The 20,059-nt window shown below is 41.7% G+C and overlaps 1 protein-coding gene across 1 annotated transcript in view; it reads left to right on the forward strand.

Annotated features, from left to right (window-relative positions):
- LOC145325866 (E3 ubiquitin-protein ligase HERC2-like) overlaps positions 1–20,059 on the forward strand; it is a 40,490-nt gene that overhangs the window by 5,191 nt on the left and 15,240 nt on the right. The window contains exons 7-25 of the mRNA XM_080168837.1: positions 48–670; positions 1,097–1,279; positions 2,250–2,330; positions 2,731–2,816; positions 3,529–3,606; positions 3,967–4,047; positions 4,304–4,366; positions 4,685–4,820; positions 5,327–5,472; positions 6,490–6,569; positions 7,295–7,406; positions 7,646–7,757; positions 7,948–8,107; positions 8,879–9,035; positions 9,751–9,863; positions 10,616–10,859; positions 11,891–12,019; positions 12,436–12,568; positions 13,863–14,121. Coding sequence (XP_080024963.1) covers positions 48–670; positions 1,097–1,279; positions 2,250–2,330; positions 2,731–2,816; positions 3,529–3,606; positions 3,967–4,047; positions 4,304–4,366; positions 4,685–4,820; positions 5,327–5,472; positions 6,490–6,569; positions 7,295–7,406; positions 7,646–7,757; positions 7,948–8,107; positions 8,879–9,035; positions 9,751–9,863; positions 10,616–10,859; positions 11,891–12,019; positions 12,436–12,568; positions 13,863–14,121 — 2,976 coding nt within the window. The remainder of the gene's footprint in view (positions 1–47; positions 671–1,096; positions 1,280–2,249; positions 2,331–2,730; positions 2,817–3,528; positions 3,607–3,966; positions 4,048–4,303; positions 4,367–4,684; positions 4,821–5,326; positions 5,473–6,489; positions 6,570–7,294; positions 7,407–7,645; positions 7,758–7,947; positions 8,108–8,878; positions 9,036–9,750; positions 9,864–10,615; positions 10,860–11,890; positions 12,020–12,435; positions 12,569–13,862; positions 14,122–20,059) is intronic.

A 20,059-nucleotide genomic window follows, 5' to 3' on the forward strand; every position in this document is an offset into this window, starting at 1 on the left:
GCGTAAAACTATATTTTAAGCGTTGGGATAAATATTTTTCTTTGCAGGCAAGTTACCAATGAAGTTAGCCGCGGCAAAGAGCACGCAGCCCACAGCTTAGCAAGGGTCGGCAGCCAGGCAGCTCTTAGCTTTGCCTTCGCCTTCCTGAGGCGGGCCTGGAGGTCAGGCGAAGATCAGGATTTGTGTTCAGAATTACTGTTAGAATCTCTGGTAGCACTAAGATCATTACCAGAAGCTACCCTATTCCATTCTGCAACAGTTTCCAAAGTTTGGATCGATGTTGTGGACAGAGCTGAAAAGTTTCTGAAACAGGTTGTGAGTGGGGATGTGGCTGGGCGGGGTGGGCCCACACCTCCCCTTGAAGATAGATACACGGCCCTAGCGCTGTTGCTAGAGTTGGATATCCAGAAGGCAAGTCTGTCCGGGCTTCTCAGCAATGTTATGCTTCTGCTAAACCTATGGACAGCAGAATCTCAGAATACACGCGGTTCTGTCAAGAACAACCGGGCACCGCTGCTACCAGTCCTCAAAAGATTCCAAGAGATTAAAGCTACATCCAACTGTGATGCTTATGGGCTGGGCGATGATGATTATGAGAATATTAATCCGTGTGAAACTTTCCTGGAATATTTGGAATATCCGGAGGATGACACACACAATATTGACCTTAAGGAACGTTATTCAAATTAGAATCATTTTTTAAAATCTGCAAAATGGATAATGCCAGTGAGGGATGGGATATTGAACTTTGATTTCTTGGATCATAAAGTTGAGTGTCCAAACGTTTCAACCACTAATTTTAATCTTCAAAATATTTTATCAATGGTTCAGATAAAAGAATAAATAGGTTTCTGGTACCCAAAGTTTTATTGAATTGTTCTCTAGAGTTGGTTTAAAACTTTGGATACTTTATTAAATCTTCTTTGGTTGGTTCAAAAAAGAATTTTAATCTACAGAATGTATATACCTACCTAAATCTGTTTATAAAATTTGGGTTTTCTAGTAATTTATCAGAAAAAATTTTTAAAGGTCCAGTAAAAAATATGGATGTAAATTATGAATCTAAATTGAATGAATAACTGTAACCCCCTGTAACAGATGACAGCTGTAGCCCTTATGTGTGAGCTGGAACGGCTGGCCAAGCCCTACTTCCCCCCCTCCATGTGTATGATGGGCCACTCCACCACAACCAGGATGATCACCTCCACCTCGTCAGCCTCCATGAAGAGGAGCCAGAGCATGTCGGCCTCACAACAGGAGATTGGCTTCTGGGGACAAGGTTAGTAGTAGGCAGGAATCTAAAGGGATAAGACAATGGACGATAAATGAATGTACTTCCCCAAATGATGATGCACAAAATTACCCCTTCTGTAGATTACAATTTGTGGTTGAAACTTTTTGATATTCCACTTTATGAACCAACTAATCAAAATTCAAGAAAAGCATCAAAAGTTAATAAGCTAACTCATACAAAAATATAAAACTTTGGGGACTAGTGTAATAAGCAGCCCAATGTTCCCTCCATCCCTGGTTAGTAGGACACACAAGTAGTGCAGCTACTATATAACTAGGGTCTGTACGTCTGTCAGTCATAGTATAAGGTGCTAGAGCATGTTGGCCTCCCTGTGTGTGTGTGTGATGTTGGCCTCCCTAATATAGGTTGGTTAGTAGATACAAGGTTAGTGTCATTTGTAGCTTTCTAGTTGAATCTCCCCTAGACTCGAGAGAAGGTTAGAAAAATAGCATAAAACCATCACTAGACATTTACAAGGCTTCCCTGAAAAGTACAGCCCATAAAAAAACTGTGTTAAGAGAAAAGTAATTTTCTATATTAGAATAGTTATTTATCGCGACGTAATATTAACAGCTTTCCGCTGATATTAAAACTAAAATTATAGATTAAAACTGATATCATTATGATTTAGTATTCGTAGAAAATTGTCTGTAATACGATGATATAGATGATTCTAACTGGTTCTAATCCAGGAAATATTAGTTACAAAGTTATACTGGAAAAATCTTTACCACTTTTTGTATGAGAGTGCCATTAATTAGGGTGGCTTAATATGGAACACCTGCCAAAACTCTAGGCCAGAGGGATGTAATAATTGAGTAGCTTCCACGAGAATTGCGGGTCAGCTTGTAATGTAACATAGAATACAATCAGCTGTGCGCGAAGCTTACCAATCTATGATTGGCCAAAGGATTCTCACTTTCAGTCCAGTTTTATATTATTTTTAATAATTTAGGAGATTGTGTGCAAAAGTTGCAAGGACTGGGCATAAAGTCCATGGCTTGTGTGGATAAATTCATCTATGTTATAACCGCAGGTAGATTTATATTTCCCAACCCTTCCATTCTTTCTTTTGCTTGAAATTCTGTCTTCGGGTGCTTACATTATTTAGGAGGAAGAAAATTGTTTAGATTAATTTATACACAATTTTCATTTCCTTTTCTTAATATGTCTTTAGAAGAATATATTTTGCCAGTTTATATTTTAAAGAATTGTATCTACTTATTTTGTATCTAATAAAGATATATAGATAGTAACAACAAGGATTATTATTATATTAAAACCATTGAAATTAATCAATCATAAGCTGTATTTAATATATATTAAAAAATAAATACCAAACCCTAAATTTTACTTAAAATTGTTCATTGTTCAAAAAGTTTTCTTTTTGAATTGTTGTGATATAAAGATTACTTACTGATTGTGAATATTTTCAGATGGGAAAATCTTGAAGATCAGCACTAACACTCTTCCATCTGGTCAGGGGGAAGATGTTGAGAGGATTAATACTCAAGCTATGCAGGTAAAGACATACCAAGTGTAGAGCTTTGCTTAAAAATCTACATAATGTATTTCCTGTATGGCTTCGAAATCGATTAATATCCGGCGGTGGATTAGAACCGGTTCTCAGTCATACTGAAAAATTATGTCTAACATCGTATTATATCCTGTTTTCTACGAGTATAAAAATGTACAATCATAGATTAAAACTAGTTTTTCTTATTCCGTTCCTTTGGCATCTTTGGGCTAAAAAAACTAATTTTAATCTTATAATTGACAGTTTATATCCGCAGAAAGCTGTTCTTAATACGATGCGAGAAATAGCTATTACCAGTTAGGTTAGGAGTGTCTGTTGATTGATTGATAAGCCTCCAGTGGAAGTCTCGTCAACTGAATGTTCTGTTTAAGTTTCAAAACTTTCAGTGATAAAACTGCTGGGATCTAAAGGGATAAGACAATAGCCAATAAATTGATGTACATCCCAAATGATGATACACATATTTACACCTTCTGTAGATTACAAAAAGTTATTGAAACAACCAACATAAAAATTCATAAAAGTAACCATTTTTTTTAACCAATGAAAAGAGTAAAGTTTTTAAAACTTTTTCTGTTGGGTACCATTGTGATTTACAGGCCGACGTCCCCTCCCTCCCTCAGATGTTAACTTACTGATCCTATTATAAAAGTTTACTAAATAAAACTTTATAGACAAATACATGTTTATTATTTAGGAAAAGAAGCAGAAGCCCATCCAAATCTCTGCGGCCTTTGATGGGAAGCACTTCCTTGTCATGACGGACGGGGGCCAGGTATTATTATGATTTATTTTATTTTCATCTCCTTCAACCGAAAGGTTACAGTTCAAAGCCTTTTTTTAACAGCACACAACTTAAGTGTACAAAAGGGGGGAACTACAAAGCTGCATGCGGGAAAACTGGACCCGATATTTAAATGTATGTACATTTTTCTGCTTCTGAAACCAAAGAAATCTTTTTTTTCTACAGCTAGAGACAACACCGCTCACGCGACATCATAGCTGCCAATGTAAATACAGAAGCAACACATATATGAAATTATGTAATTTTAGATATACTTATGCTCATTTTATTGTATCATTTTGTTGTCTTTTTTTTTATTTTGGAAAATAAATCTAATACGACTATTATTAGGTATGGAGCTGGGGCCTGGGGGATGGAGGCAGGCTGGGACATGGAGATCAAGTCTCACACTCTTCACCTAAACACATACAGGTATAGCTATTGTATTGCAATTGGCTGTTTTTTGTGCTAATTTTTATGAAAAAAAGGCATTTAGTTTTCACTTCTTTCACCAATTCAAAAAAATGTGCTTTCTCGTCATTTATATTATATATTCCTTGGGTCATCTAAAACGATGATCTCCAAGAAGTTTGTGTGTTTGTGGATATGTTAATAAAAGAATACCTAGTATTTTTTAATTTCCCAAAGGCATTAGTATTCATGATAACTAATCTTGTTCCATGTTAAGGGTTTGGGAGGTGAATGGATTAAAAAGATATCTGCCGGTACAACCTACAGTGCTGCTCTTACACAGGATAGTCATATACACAAATGGATTACTGTATTTTTAATTACTATTATTTTTTATTGACATTTTTTATTAAAATTGTTTTTTAGTTGAGTTTTTATTTTGAAATTTCTATTACTTAGCAGGAATCTAAATTGGTCGGTCCTAAACTTGTAGTATTGTCCAAACTTTTCAACCAATAATTTTGATCTACAGAAGGGGTAATTTTGTTAATCATAAGTTGGGATATAAATTTTTCATCAATTGTCTTATCCCTTGAGATCCCTAAAATAAAATTACTTAGGCTCCTAAAACACAGAAATCAATTAGTGTATCTAACTGCAGGAGGGAGAAGTGTACACGTGGGGTAAGGGTAACTATGGCAGGCTGGGCCACGGCACTGGGGAGGATTGTCTCGCCCCCACCCTCGTGTCTCTCCTCATACATCAGACTATTGTGGATATTGCTTGTGGCTCAGGTATGCATCCCATTATATAAAGTAGTGAGGTTTTTTTGTCTGTAGCTTAAGATTTTGATAACTACTGCACCGATTGAGTTCTTGGAAGCCTCATAAACTAAAGACGTTTAATGGTTCCTACTGCTAATATGTCAGTTGCTTGGCATTAATGGTTAGATTTGGTGGGAATGCCTTGGTCAAATAAGTCGCAGACAAAGGTCGTGCAATCAAAAGGTTGGTTGTCTGTTGAGTGTTACTTGAAATGTGGGGTATAGTCCCTTTCGTAACATCGCACATTATGGGGCGATTCTTCGTATTTTTCACAGTAACTTTTCTCCTATTTCTAGCCCCTGCGGGGGGGGGGCTCTAACCCTGCGGGGCCAATTACCTAACCCTGTGAGACAATCACCTAACCCAATATAACCTAAAATAACCTATAAAAAGCCAATTTAAAAATACGACGAATCGCCCCTTATGTGTTTAAATAGAAATAAAGTGACTTTATATATTTATAATGAATAATTTAGGTGATGCCCAGACGCTGGCAGTGACCAAGGACGGGACAGTCTATTCGTGGGGGGATGGTGACTATGGCAAGCTCGGGAGAGGGGGTAGTGATGGGTCTGGCACCCCCAGAATTGTTGAAAAACTCACGGATCAAGGAGTTGTACAGGTAAACATAATGGTATTAGTTGCGCAAGTAGATATATAATTACTTGGATGTAGCACCAGATTTTTATGTACTCTGATAATCTGGTATTTACAGCTGGCTAACATAACGATACCTCCACCATCCACCCATACCTTCTTCTCTTACTGGAAGAACGAACTGTTCAATAAATGACATCCACATTAGCAACCTAAATTGAGGGCAAATTTTCTCCTGACAATATCCACGTATTCTGTATCCATTGTTGCGCAGCCACTCAATAACTAGGGCCGGTAAAATTTATACAAAAACTCGGAAATTTTAAGGGATAGGACAATGTACGATAAATTTACAGTCTAATATCTCCTTCTTGTTAGGTTTACTGTGGTTCATAGTTCTCTGTTGCCCTAACTAGAGATATAGTGTATAACTATCTGATTATTCATTTATATTTGTATATTTACTTTACAGGTTTACTGTGGCTCCCAGTTCTCTATTGTCCTAACTAGGGTTGGCAATCCGGAATCCGGATCCGGAATCCGGGATCCGCCCAATTTTTGGGCCAATTTTGGAATCCGAATCCGGATCCGGAATCCGTTTTTTAATAGCGGATTCCGGATTCTGAATTGGTAGGCTAAAATTAGCGTCTTGAGTTTTTTCTTTTAACTTCCCCTTTTTGAAGGCAATGATTATCATCATTATATATAATATCTTTTAAAATCTGGTTCAATTCTCGGAAGTGAATTATAGAAAAAAACCAAAAACATTAATTTTTAGGACATGTGTAGCACTTAAATTTTTTAATTTTTTAAAAAAGCCTTTTAAAATATTGCTAGAATCCGGAATCTGAATCCGGAATCCGCCAAAAATAAGAATCCGGAATCCGCAAGGAATCCGCCACTTTTTTTGACGGATTCTTTTAAGAATCCGGAATCCGAATCCGGCCCAAAAAATCGACGGATTGCCATCTCTAGTCCTAACTATAGATATATATGTATAATTATCTGAGTATTCATCTATTTTAATATATTTATTTTACAGGTTTACTGTGGCTCCCAGTTCTCTGTTGCCCTAACTAGAGATGGTAAAGTGTATACTTGGGGCAAGGGGGATAACTACAGGTTTGTTTTTTAAAATAATTTGACATATACTTATGCAATGCTCTTCTACAAATATACATGATATTCTGACTTAACGTTTCCCCCATTTGGAATTAAAGATATAATGATTTTGCCAAAAAGTGGATTTATTTTTGTCATAAAAGTTTTAGTTTTCTTGTAAGTAATTGTATTTGTTTTTAAAATTTTTTTTGCAGTTTTCATACAGAATCTAAATTATTACATTGGCACAAACTGATCTTCCCCTTTAGCTTTGTCTTTCTCTTATCATTTACTGCATTTGCAATGTAACATTTTATTAAATCATTAGAACTATTTATTATTACAACTATACCCTTTTGATTTACTCTTATCACTAAATAAGAAAAAAAACTCCACTCACCTGGAAATTATAAAAGCTTGTTCTGAAAGCATTAACATATTTGAGATCTCAATAATACATCAGTTACATCCAATAGACAAATATGAGAAGCGCCATCCTGATATGTGGGTTTTGTAAGTCTCTTATTTGCAGATAGGCTTTGTGAGTCTTTGTAAAGGTTTCTTATTAATATATATATATTATCCATTTCTTGTTAGTTCGACTTTCGCAAGGCCTTTGATAGTCAGTTAATGGTTTTTATTAGTTATCTAAACAAGAGAGCATTTAGCGCTATAATTCTTTGCTGATGCATTTTTTTGCGAATATAAAACAATATGCGGAAGTGAGTGCATACCAAACTCTTTAGGTTGGGACACGGAACTGAAGAGCATATCAGATACCCTAAACTGATTGAAGATCTTAATGAGGCAGTGGTTGATATTTCTGTTGGTGCTATGCATGTAGTCGCTGTCACAAAGGTAAAATTGATTTAGTTGGTTGAATGCTTCAATTGATGGAGTTTAAATCATCAGCGATTTTCCATTGATATTAGGATGGATATACAATATACATTATACATTTACATATATTTATTTTAAAAAAGTATAGGTATACAAAAAAGTATCATGTTTTACAAAGTATATAAAGTTTTTTTTGAAGCTTAAGAATATTTCTTTTCGTTGGTTTTTTGTTAAAATATGTAATTAAAATTATTTAGGATGGAAAGCTGTATGGATGGGGCAAGAATGATCAGAATCAGTTGGGTTACTATAACAGCTGTGTACCTACCCCTACTCTCCTTTCTAATAGTAACACCAACAATTTTATAGGTAAGATATTATTCAGGGATCTTAAGGGAGAAGACAATGGCAAGGGATAAGTTGGGTTACTATGACAGCTGTGTATCTACCCCTACTCTACTTTCTAATAGCAACACCAACAATTTTATAGGTAATTAAGGTTATTTATCGGTCATTGTCTTATCCCTTTAGATTCCTGTGAAAAATATTCTTTTTTCAGGTATAGTTGCAGGCCCGAACTACACAGTGTCCTGGACCAACCTAGAGTCATGGACAGTCCCCTTGAGAACACCATTCATTATTGACCTGAATGAACAGACCTTCCAGCTGATTGATCTGCTGCTTAACAAGATCTGGCAGGAGGGTCAGCTTGATGGAAGGTACACTTTATTACTTTTAAAAATATCCTTATAATAATGTAACAGGATGTCGTCTGTTTGTACCGAAGGATCTTGCTAAAAGCTTTACCAATATGGTTTTCCTTTACAGGGTAGCTTCTCACAGGTCCTGGTAAGGTTTATATTTATTTTGGGGGAGGTTACCACCACCCTCTAAAGAGAAATTCCCCCCATCTCCATTCATTATTGACCTGAATGAACAGACCTTCCAGCTGATTGATCTACTGCTGGAGGGTCAGCTTGATGGAAGGTAGGCTTTTATTCAATACAGTTATTCTAAAGTTTTACAAAAACATTCTCTCATTTGTTGGCTTCAAAATTTTGTAGACTTAATATTAAACCTGAATTGGTTGGTATAGACTAGCCAGGCCAAAACTTTCTCATTAATAACTTAAATTTACAGATTTTGTAATTTAGAATGGTTAAATTTGTTTTATCATAATTGGGGGGTAAAATTAAAGAACCTTGTTGATAAAAAATTACATTTTTAAAAGCGGAGTTTTGCTAAAATTATGGTCGGTCCGTCCGTACGTCTGTCTGTCCGTCCGTCCGTCCGTTACGGATAGCTCTTGTCGTTAAATTAGACATATTAGAATTATCCTATCCATTTCAAACTTTGCATGCTCATTTATGTAATATATAATAATCTGCTCAATAGCTTCTGACACTCTACAAGAGTTATTGTTCGTTTGTCCCGCCTTCTAATTTTAGAGCTTCGCTACTTATGAATGTTGTCATCCTTGTTTAATTAAGATCTGGGTGTCCGCCAAGACAAGAGGAGGAATGTGTGGCATGTGCCGCCCTAAACATCCTGAAGCTACAGCTGCTGGCGGTCAAGCATCACAAGATAAACCTGGCTACGCTACGGTTGCAACAGGGCTCATCCTTGTTAGCTTCCCTCAAAAAGAAGGTATATGTACAACTATTTTTAGTCAGGGATCTAAAGGGATAGGACAATGGCCCAAAAATTGTTGTACATCCCAAATGATGATAAACAAAATTATTCCTTCTGTAGATTATAATTAGTGGTTACAACAGGGCTCGTCCTTGTTAGCTTCCCTCAAAAAGAATGTTAGTATTTTTTAGGGAGGAAGGGACAAAGGGCTGTTTAGTACACTAGTCTCCAAAGTTTTATGATAACGTTTTTATTCGTTAGTTACCTAACAACTTTAGGGACATTTATTGTAATTTAGAAAAGGTTTAATTTTGTGTATAGTCATTGGGGATATTATACATCTATTTATCTGCCATTGTCGTATCCCTTTAGATCCTTGAGTATTTTATTAGAGCAGTTAATGCTTCCCCCTTAAAGTGCCTGTCGAGCACTTAAATAAAGAATGAATTGAAAATAAGTGGGGTAGTTTTTTGTCTAAGCCTATTATTGTATGGATCACAACCCTTCGGGGTTAACAAGTACTTAGTATAACCTAACCTTAACCAAATGTAATAAAGAAACAAACGAAAAAAACCTTCCCCCTTATTTTCAATTTATTTAAAAGATAGGGGACTGGATTGTATTAGATTAATAGGAAAATATCGTATAAATCCAATTAAAGTTATTTAACTAAAACCTCATTTGGTTTAAAGGACCATAGCAAGCTACATAAATCTTCATCTACTCTCAGGTTGTTGAATTGGCCAGTAATTCTGGAGTTCTGGAGACTATCCAGGATGCGGCACAAGGAGTTCTGGAGGCCGCCTGGATGATCCTGCTACCCACAGCGGATGAACGAGCTAGGTTAATAGTTCTTTGATAAACATTTTGTAATTCTAGGATTTAAAGTAGGTTAGGTTTTTTTGTCTACAGCTTAAGATCTCAATAACTACTGAACTTATTGAGTTATACTTTTTAGGGAATGTGAATATTGGTCTGGGGATGGTTTCAATCTATTTTCTGCCCTTCTATACACCTTTTAATACATGCCCTTAGAAAGATTCTAGGGGCACACCCACTATGTTTTATTAATGCAGATTCTCTGCAACTTTTTATCCGTACAACAATTTGGAATACGCCTAGTTTATCTCCTAGTGGTATAACGTCCACATTTCGAGTTTGTTTTAAGGAAAAGTATCAACACAGTCTTTTTATTGCATATTTTTTTTACTTTCACTGTATTTCCGTGTACTGAGCTGGATCTTTACATCATAGCGATGCCACTACCATAGCCTCTAGTGAGCCGATGTTGAAAGAGGCTAACCTAATAGCGATCTTTAAACCGAAATGGTAGTGGTGAGCCGGGAAACACTTTGGAAACATTGACCGGCTCACTGGCATCGCAAAATGACTTCTGTCACTGAGCCTCTGGGTGTTTCTAAAGTGTTTCCTGGCTCACCACTGCCCTTCTGATTTAAAGAGCCATGTTTTACTGGCAGCACTGTCAGTGACAGTGGCATCGGCAGTGGCAATGGGCAGCACTAATTGATTCAAAGATCCAGCTCTGTTTTTGTTTATTCTGAATTATTGTTTATTTATAAGAACTTAAATTGTAGAGCGCTATCAGCCCTGCTGCCAAACCAAACCACAGCCGCCGACAATCACAGCGGTCAGTCCAGCGGCAGGAAGTTCATGACCGACCTACTTGTGTCCAGCCTCATGGCGGACGGGGGCCTGAAGACAGCCTTGCGGGGCGCCATTAAAATGGAGGTGAAAGAGTTGACGGAGGAGGCTGAGAAGGGTGCCACCGACTCTGCCAAGGATAAACCTTTCACTGGAGAAGAACTTATGACGGAACAGGTTAGATTTGGATTTTTTTTTTTAGTAGCGAAGCAACTGTCCGGCAACTGAAACTTTATGGTGTAGGATATGTAACTTTCTCGGTTGCTATTTAAGATTGATTGCTGTTTTTTTTTTCTTTCCAAAAAGCATTCAGTTTGCAACTTACTTGGCCCGTCGTTTAATCAATCATGCTACATATATCATGAAAGTTCCTGGTTTTCAATTTTTCTTTTATTTTATAACTGAATATTTGTTCTATAATTTACTTTGTCCATAAGTCCATTCATGATTTTTTTGAGCTTATTACATTACCTTTTTATAAGAATGATGATCACAGTTTTAATTTTCTTTGCAATTTAACCAGGGATCTAACGGGGTAAGACAATGGCCGTTAAATTGATATATATGATGATACAGAAAATTACTCCTTTTGTAGATTACAATTAGTGGTTGAAACGTTAGTGCACTTATCTTAATGAACCAACCAATCAAGAATCTATAGAAGAAGTCCCCAAAGTTATGAAGCCAACGAATAAGAAAACGTTTTTTTTTTATAAACTTTTTGTGTTATAAACTGCTTATTGTCTTCTCCCTCCTTGCAATTACACTGTTTACTTTTAATACTTTTTAATTACTTTACTTGTTAATATTTATATTACAGGAATGTATGTGAAATATACGTGGATATTATGATAGGGGAAAATTGTAATTTTGCTTATGGAGCATTTTTCATTGACCAGTTCGTTCATCCAGTCGGAGGGGATGGGATAGGGTAAAGGGAGCGGAAGTTAGGAATCATAATTTTAATTTAGAGATCATGAAAATCATCCAAGTAATAATATATCCGTTGTTACAGGCCCAGCTTGAATCAGAATCTATTTAATTATCATACAGATGGAACAACGGGCTGTTTATTATTAAATTGAGTGTTCAAACGTTTCAACCAATAAATTTAATAATAAGGGGTAATTTTGTGTATCATCATTGGGGTAGTCCATAAATTTATCGGCCATTGTCTTATCACCCTCATAATATATCTACATTTACAGGCACAGCTGGAATCCGAATCTAAGCGGGCTGCGGAGGTCTCCAGCTGGGAGGACAGGGCCTCAGCCATTCCACTACTGTACCTGGTTAGACAACTCATGAAGAATTCTTCTGCTCATAGCTTGATTCAGGTATAGTTATTTATCGCATCGTATTATAAACAGCTTTCCCCGGATATTAAAGTAAAAAATACATGATTAAAACCAGTTTTGTTATACCACTGCTATTTATTTTGTGGTTTCTATTTAAATTTTCGTGGTAAATTGTCAGTAATACGATGCTATACATACTGCCCCCCCCCCCCCCTTTACTAATTTGAAGAAGAAAAAAATGAAAATAATTATTTGGGAGATTTTTTGTGTAGTTAAGTTTTACTTTAGGTCAAGTTAGTTTATATTGTGAAGTTTTGTTGAAGCACCACAGGGTAACACCCCCTCCCCTCTTATTTTCAATCTATTTCAAAAATAAGGGGGGGGGGGATGGGGAGATTTTTTGCTTTTGAGATTTGTCACATTAAAGATATTAATAACATTTTGTTAATGCTTAGATCCAAGCATTAAACAGTGATGACACTCGAAGCCTTGATGATCTTGCTGACCCGCAAAAGGTTGAAGAGAATCCAAGCTTGAAGCTTCTCATTAAGTTTCAGAGACTGCTGATTGCTGAACTTTATGCTCTTGGTAAGAATTAAATATTTCGATTTTCTTAGAATATACGATAAAAAGGTAATTACAATTTAGTTTGAGCAAGAGTTAGTGGTATAAAGGGTGTTAAAAAAATAACCGATCGCTCACAATTTGAACCACCATAAGTACTTCAAATCTTGGAGATAGACCCCATAATGTTTAGAGATTTTGATGTGGCATGTAAAGACCTTTCTTTAGACACCTTAACAAGGTTTCTAACTCAATCTATGCCAATTTGACATAAAAAAGACATTCCCATCCAACTTTGAGGCATGACGGCTCTGTCTATTCCTAGTTCTTGATGATTGCCAAGTCTTTCTTTTTGATGCCAAATTGGCTAAGATTGTGTTAGAAACCTTGTTAATGTGTCTAAAGAAAGGTCTATGCCCCTTCAAAAACTCCAAACATTATGGGGTCTATCTACAAGATTTTAAGTACTTATGATGGTTCAAATTGTGAGCGATTGGTTTTTAAAAAGACAAATTTGTAATAAAATATGCACTTTCGGTGTAGCGCAAATTTCTCTGCAAGGGCTAGGTCTTAAGCTCTAGGGCTCTGGAAGGGTGAGTAGATTCAAAATTCAATAATGTTTTCTCATTGTCATTGCTTGGGCATGACTTGTATTATTTTTTATTAGTTTTGGACCCAAACTGTAAGGTTTATATTGAAAAAAGTGAAGCGATTGTTTTTTATTTAAACACCCTTTAGGTCAATAAAATTAATTTTATAAAATTTCTTTAAATTTTCAATAGGTACCTACCTATGTTTTTAAAAATTTAAAAATTGGAAATATTTATCATAGACATACACTGAAATTTAGATTCGAATATTATATGGAATTTGAAAACACTGACCATCAAAGTCTTATGATAACGATGCTTTATTCGTTGGCTTTACAACCTTGGGGTCTTTTATTGAATTTTTTCGGCTGTTTCATTTAATTTAGTGTTCAAACGTTTATACAACTAATTGTAATCTACAGAAGAGGTAATTTTGTGTTTCATCATTGGGATATACATCAATTTATTGTCCTTTGCTTTATCCCATTAGATCCCTGGTTACTTATAGATATATTTTTCTTTTCTGATCATGGAAAGAAAACAAAGTAGCGGGTTTCGTCGTATTTTTACAGTAGTTTTGATAGGTTATTTTGAGCTAGGTAAATGTAAATAATTACCCCGCAGAATTAGAGCCCCCCAGAGGGCTAGAAATAAGAGAAAAGCTACTGTGAAAATACGACAAAACCCGCTACCTCGTTATCTTTCCATGATCCGTCTTTGTAATTTAGGACCTGACCTTGGGAGTGGCGAGGACAGTGAGAACGAGGAGCAGGAGGGTGTGCTGGCCCTCCTCAGGAAATACCTCAACTACCTGTGCACCCATGTGCTGGACCTGTTGCCAGCTGCGCTGGAGACCAGTGCCATCAGCCACCGGCACTACCTGGCAACAGCCAACATTCTGGATCATGATATTGTGGGGGTACTGCTGCCAGAGCTCGTTGTGTCATTTACCCTCCTACAACTTGAGAAATCTGGTATCTTTAACAGGTAATTCGATTTGTTTTTCATTGCTTTGTGGTATTCGGCAACCGTGAGCCATGCCTATGGCACCCCTGATCTGGGGTTCGGTGGAGGGTCAACGGCCCTCCCCCGAGTCCTGGGGAAGGGGTCTAGTGACCCCCTCCCTACGCTTAGAATTAATGATTGAATCTGTCATGTTTATTATGGTTAACTGTATTCTTAATTCTCCCCCACCCTTTTCAGGGATGGGGGATCATTATTGCCCAAACTGACCATTGTATATGTATTATTTATGCTTTTATGTTATGATTATTTATTCCTATCCATGTTATTATTGTTTGTTGTATATAGCTTCAGTATCTTTTAAACCTTCAATAAAGTGACAACTGAAATTAGATGTTGATCATTATCTAGTGAAAGCTAGAGAAGCGTAGCTTCTCTATAGTAAGGTGTCCACGTCTGTCACACTGCCGTAATCTAATTGAACTCCGGTGTCTGCCATTTATCCTCGGCGGATACCACAACTTTGGTGACAGCTGTGTGAGATTACGGCGAACCACAAGTGTAGAGCAGACGCGCATCTGAGGCTAAGGTACTCCCAGCAGTGAATCTGGCAAAACTGACGCAAGCAACCTGAATTACCCACCCTGGACAGCAAAGTTTAACTCTGCATCCGGCAGTTGTGGAAGCGAGACAGCGAAATTCGACGAATAACCGCGAGCAGCGCTGATATCTAACGGAGAATTGAGCGCCAAAAGGGCTGAAACAGGCCTGCGGACCGGCTGAAACAAGCCAAGTAAGTGTAAACGGCTGGAAATAGGCCAACTTTACTGCAAGAAATAGCAGGATCCGAACCAGTGGCGCTAGCAGGACGGGACATTCCCTGCCGCCATCAGCCGGATTTGGATCAGCGGCGCTAGCAGGACGGGACATTCCCTGCCGCCGATAGGCTGAAACATGCCACATAGCTGCAAGCTGCGAGCTAACATACGAGTGTAGTGCACCAGAACAGAGAAAAACTACGTCAACTCCGAGTATCCTGAGAAGCTACAACGCAGCCACCCATCTAGAAAACAGATATTATATCACATTTGCAGGGATTACCACCCTAGTTTGATGGCCAAACAATAGATTTATGAGCAAAGCTTGGCAAACAAATTGTTGTGTTGTGATAAATCTAAGAATAGAACAGGCTTGGATTATTGTGTATTGTGATAACAGCTAAAAATAGAACAGAGTTGGTAAACAAATCTGTTATGCAATTGTGATAAGGACAAAAATAGAAGCTAGATGTAATATAATAAAGACCCTGATATACAATCAAAACAATCTCAAGCCCACAGCACAACAACAATACACCCCTTATTCCAAGGGAAGGGGAGGGGCCCCTCTCCATTGAAGGCAAATACAATCAGGGTGATATAATAGATAAGCCTAGGATTAAGAAGAAAGGCCCTATTACACCAGCACACAGTTACCCCCCTCCCTCACAGGGGGAACGGACGGAGTTACCCCCGTCCCCTCACGCGCTTCCCCCTTCCTACCCACACTAGACTAAGTCCGTCTGTAGTGTGGGGCTAGCGATCGGACACACAGAGCGCCATTCACGGGTAGCGCAACAGAGTGCGGAAAATATCATAAATCCAACGGACGAAGCGGACCAATGAGAGAGCGAGTTGAGGGGTGAGAGCGCGTTTTCCCCGTGTGCGCGGATTTGACGGCGCGGACGCGCGTTACAAGGACAGGAGATTCCACGCACACACACACACACACACACACACACACTCACACCGGAGCGGAGCTACTCCATAGCATTTAACAGGGGTATTTTAGCAAATAAAGAATTGCAAGTTTCTTTCCTTCTAGCTCTAGTGTGATAAAGGAAAACCCAATCAGTTCCTGACAGCAGTTCAGACCCTCAACATCTATCTACCTCTACCAGCCTACCCTACAACCTCAACACCTAACTAGTGATAAGTACAGCTAAGTTATATCTTTGCAACTAAACTCCCAACCTAGTGATACAAACAGTGTTGGCTGTTAGGCTAGGAAGCCTCAAGTGACAAACCATTCATTTTAGTACTGTATAACTTTGTGCCCGCCGTTTCACCGTTGACCCAATGGACCAGCATCAAGCCCCAGGAGGTGACCAAGCCCCAGGATGGCTCCAGGATGACCCTCAGCCGGCCCCAGCCGAGTACCGCAAGCTGATGCTGAGCAATCTGCCGGAGTTTAGAGGGCCGCCCAAGCAATCCTGGTCGGCACATATCCGCAGACTTGAGATGTCATGGGCGGCTTACCGCGTGCCACCTCATGATTCCCTCAACCGCCGCAACGCCCTACTACTGTCATTGGTAGGGCAAGCGGCGGAAATGGCGTCCCATCTGTTTGGCGAGGCAGGCCAAGCCTTGACCTACGAACAGGTCAAGACCGAGTGTGAATTGCTATTTCGCCCTGCTTTTGAATCCCAAACGCTTAAACAAGCGTTTAGGGATTACAAGCAACACTCGACAGAACCTATACAAGCGTACATATCAACTAAGTGCGCCTTGTATAGGGACGCCTACAACCATGAGGATCTTGAGTTGTTGGTGGACGAATTAAATCGTGGAATTCGTAACGCCAATGTAAAACGCCTCATGATGAACCATGAAATTACGAGTGTACCTGAGTACACTCGTAAGGCCATGTTCACCGTGACCATGGTTACTAAGCAGCTGAAGGAAGGTGTGTGCTTAGTGGACTCGACCGACGGGCTGACTGGATCTGCCTGCATCCAGTTGCCCCAATATGACGAGTCGGAGCCAATGGAGACTGGCTCCTTGGCTCCGGGTCTCCACCAGATGGGGAAGGTCGCTCCAGATGACAAGGTTCCAGGCCGCTGCTACCGCTGCCAGGGGAGAGGCCACCGAGCTCGAGACTGCCCAACGCCTGTGGAAGTTAGCCTAGAGGAGAGACGCACCCAGCCACGCCGTGACCGTTCTGCCAAGTGTGAGCGTTGCCACTATGACGGTCACACGGCGGCCGATTGTAGAGCTGACTGGGCCCAGGTAGCCAGCCGCAGGCGCACCGCCGACAAGGGTGCCCCTCCAGGGAAGCCCAGCAGAGTGGCCCATATGGAAGGGAGCGCGCCCCCAGCACCACCACAGCAAGCAGCCGCCCCCAGAGCTGCGGACCGAGCCGATGGGATGCCGCAGTTCGGGACTGTCCCAGCTAGGATCAACGTACTGGGCGGCGCGGCTGAACCCAACCGGGTTGGCCTAGGCTTCAGTCTTAACCATCTGGGGCCAGAGCTGATACAGCCCAACAACATAGCCGAGCCAGAGGTGCTGAGGCCCCAGCCTTTCAGCCTCAACATGATGGAACCTGCCCGACTGAGCCTACCCAGCAAGAGTGGAGGGGCGCTGCCCAGCGTCCCTGAGACGGTGTATGGGGAGGTCCTGGCAGCCGCCGAACGAGAGAGGCAGGAGGTGCTAGCCAGCACCTCTGCATCGATGTATGGGACGCCACCCGGCGTCGCCACCTGGGATGATGGGGGGGTGCTATCCAGCGCCTCCCACCTGGTGCCTGGGGCGACAACCGTCGCCGCCACCGAGATACCTGGATCCTGGAACGAGCCAGCCTCCAACCTGATGTCTGGGGCGACAACCGTCGCCGCCACCGAGAGACCTGAGTCCTGGAACGAGCCAGCGGTCCCAGAGGAAGGGGTGACACCCGTCACCCCCAGTCAGCCAGCGCCACCAGCCTGCAGGGAGAGCCCAGCTACATGCCAGCCAGCGCCACCAGCCTGCAGGGAGAGCCCAGCTACATGCCATCCAGAGCCCCCTGCCAGCCAAGGGAACCCAGCTGCTCAACATCAGGATAAGTTGAATTTGTTAAATGTGTTGTATCCAAAATATTGTAAACACCCAGCCTTGCCTGTGCCCCCTGCACCTGAGGCTGGGGAGATTGAAATTTGGGAAAACAAGGACTTGCCTGTGCCACATGCACCTGAGTTCCTAGGGCAGGGGAGGGCAGTGAGTAAGGGCGAGCCTGTGCCACATGCACTTCAGCCCCATGCCACTGGGCATGCTTTGGACAAGGGAAGGGAGCACTTAGGGCTAGGGGAGCCGACACCCAGGCAAGTGCCAGTCGCTTGCCAGTCTGTCATTGGGGAGGGTATCGGGGTGCCTCGGCCGCATACAGATAACGCTCAATGGAAACTTGTATCTAGCCAGGAGCAGCCCAGCCGTGTCCAGTCCCAAGAAGCAGCCGTGACCAGAGCAGAAGATCCCCAGCCGCGTGTACGAGGAAGATGGTTGCCTGGAAGCCTCTCCCATTGGTGGATGGTCCTGTGGGGCCTCCTGCTGGCAGCCGTGTGGCCTACAACCAGCTACGTCCTGGTGGGGTGGGACTGTGCCAACCCCACCCATGTCACGTCTTACAATAAAGAAAAGATGTGTAACACGGAGCCCCTACACCAAGAGGTGCCCCTGGGCCATGAAGTACACGTCCTGCAGCAAGTCAAGGTGAGGGAAACCACTGGGTACAGTTGTCAGCTCACCGTGTCCCAGTGGACATTCAGGTGTGGGGTATGGGGTCACCTCAAGGTGACCTCGGTCCCCACCCTCATGAGGCCAACCAAGATAGACCCAGAAGCGTGCCGAGACCTGGCCAGGAACCGAGTCTACACGTTGCCAGGCAAGACCCAGCCACTGACGTTCCAGCTGAACCACCCCCTGTTCTTCACCATCGACATGGTGGGCGCCCTCGTCAACAGCCCCGAGGGGGTGGGTTGTGAGGGGGAGGACGTCCACTTTGAGGGCCAGCTATACCGCAACGAATTAGTGCTCCAGGAGCGACGGCTGCTGGTCAAGGAGGAGACCTATGTGGTGGAGGATGGACGGGTGGAGTCCCAGTCTGACCACTTGACCCTAGAGTGTCCCCATTCTGAGCTGTCCTGCATCACTGGAGAAGCAACCTACGTGTGGGACCACCTGGGGAGAGATTGCCCCTTGAGGCTGATCCGCAGCCTCCAGCCCAGCCTGGTGATGGATGCATATCTGGTTGACCATCAGGCTCAGTTTTTCATCAACATGACCAACCCCACCTCGATTGTGAACTGCGACTTCGAGGCCCATGCCACAAACCATCCAGCGCTGTTCGTGGCAGCTGACCCAGCCGCGGCTGCGCTGCCCAGAGTGTCGGCCAGGGATGTTGACGTTCCCCTTCAAGCACAGATACATGCAGGTTATATTGGGTTTACCCTGGAAACGCGCATGAAAAGCACCGCAGCAGAAGAAGTGGCGGCCAACTGCTGGAAGCTCCAGCAACTAGACCCGGCCCACCCGGTGCGTGTCCAGGGGAGCACGTTCTCGGTACTGAGGGGAGACATCCTGCTGCAGCTGACCTGCCAACGTCACAAGTACGTTGTCCGCGAACCCAAGGAGTGTTGGGACAAAGTGCCAGTAGAGCCCACAGGTTTTGTAGACGCTGTGACACGGGTATACAGTGAACACGCCACCAAGATTCCCTGCTCCTCCACCTACCCCCTGACTGTGCACGCGGAGGAAGGCTGGATAGAGTTAACCCCCGCTCCCAAGAAGAGGCCACCCCCGCTGGATACGCCTAAGCAGTTGTTGACAGAACCCTTAGATGACTTCAGTTCAGGTGGCTTGTATTCGCAGGCTGAGTTGAACGACTGGCAACAACTGCTGGCGTTCCCAGCATACAAGAGTGCCATGCTGACCGGCCTATCCTATGGCTCCTGCGTTCAGCAAGGCAGCTGTTCGGCCACAGGAGACCATGGGATAGTGTCCTACAACATTGACCGACTGGCGGAGGAAGGAGAGGCAGCCCTGGATGTCTGGGCTGGATTTAGACAAGCCATCCACGAGTGGGGAGATGGCGCTGCCATACTGTGTTTGCTGTTGTTGATCCTCAAACTGCTGGGGGACCTAACCATCATCTCCCTGGCAGCCGCACA

The sequence above is a fragment of the Acartia tonsa genome, chromosome 8 (genome assembly GCF_053477335.1).
Source record: "Acartia tonsa isolate MP-2025a chromosome 8, ASM5347733v1, whole genome shotgun sequence".
Classification (NCBI taxonomy): Eukaryota; Metazoa; Arthropoda; class Copepoda; order Calanoida; family Acartiidae; genus Acartia; species Acartia tonsa.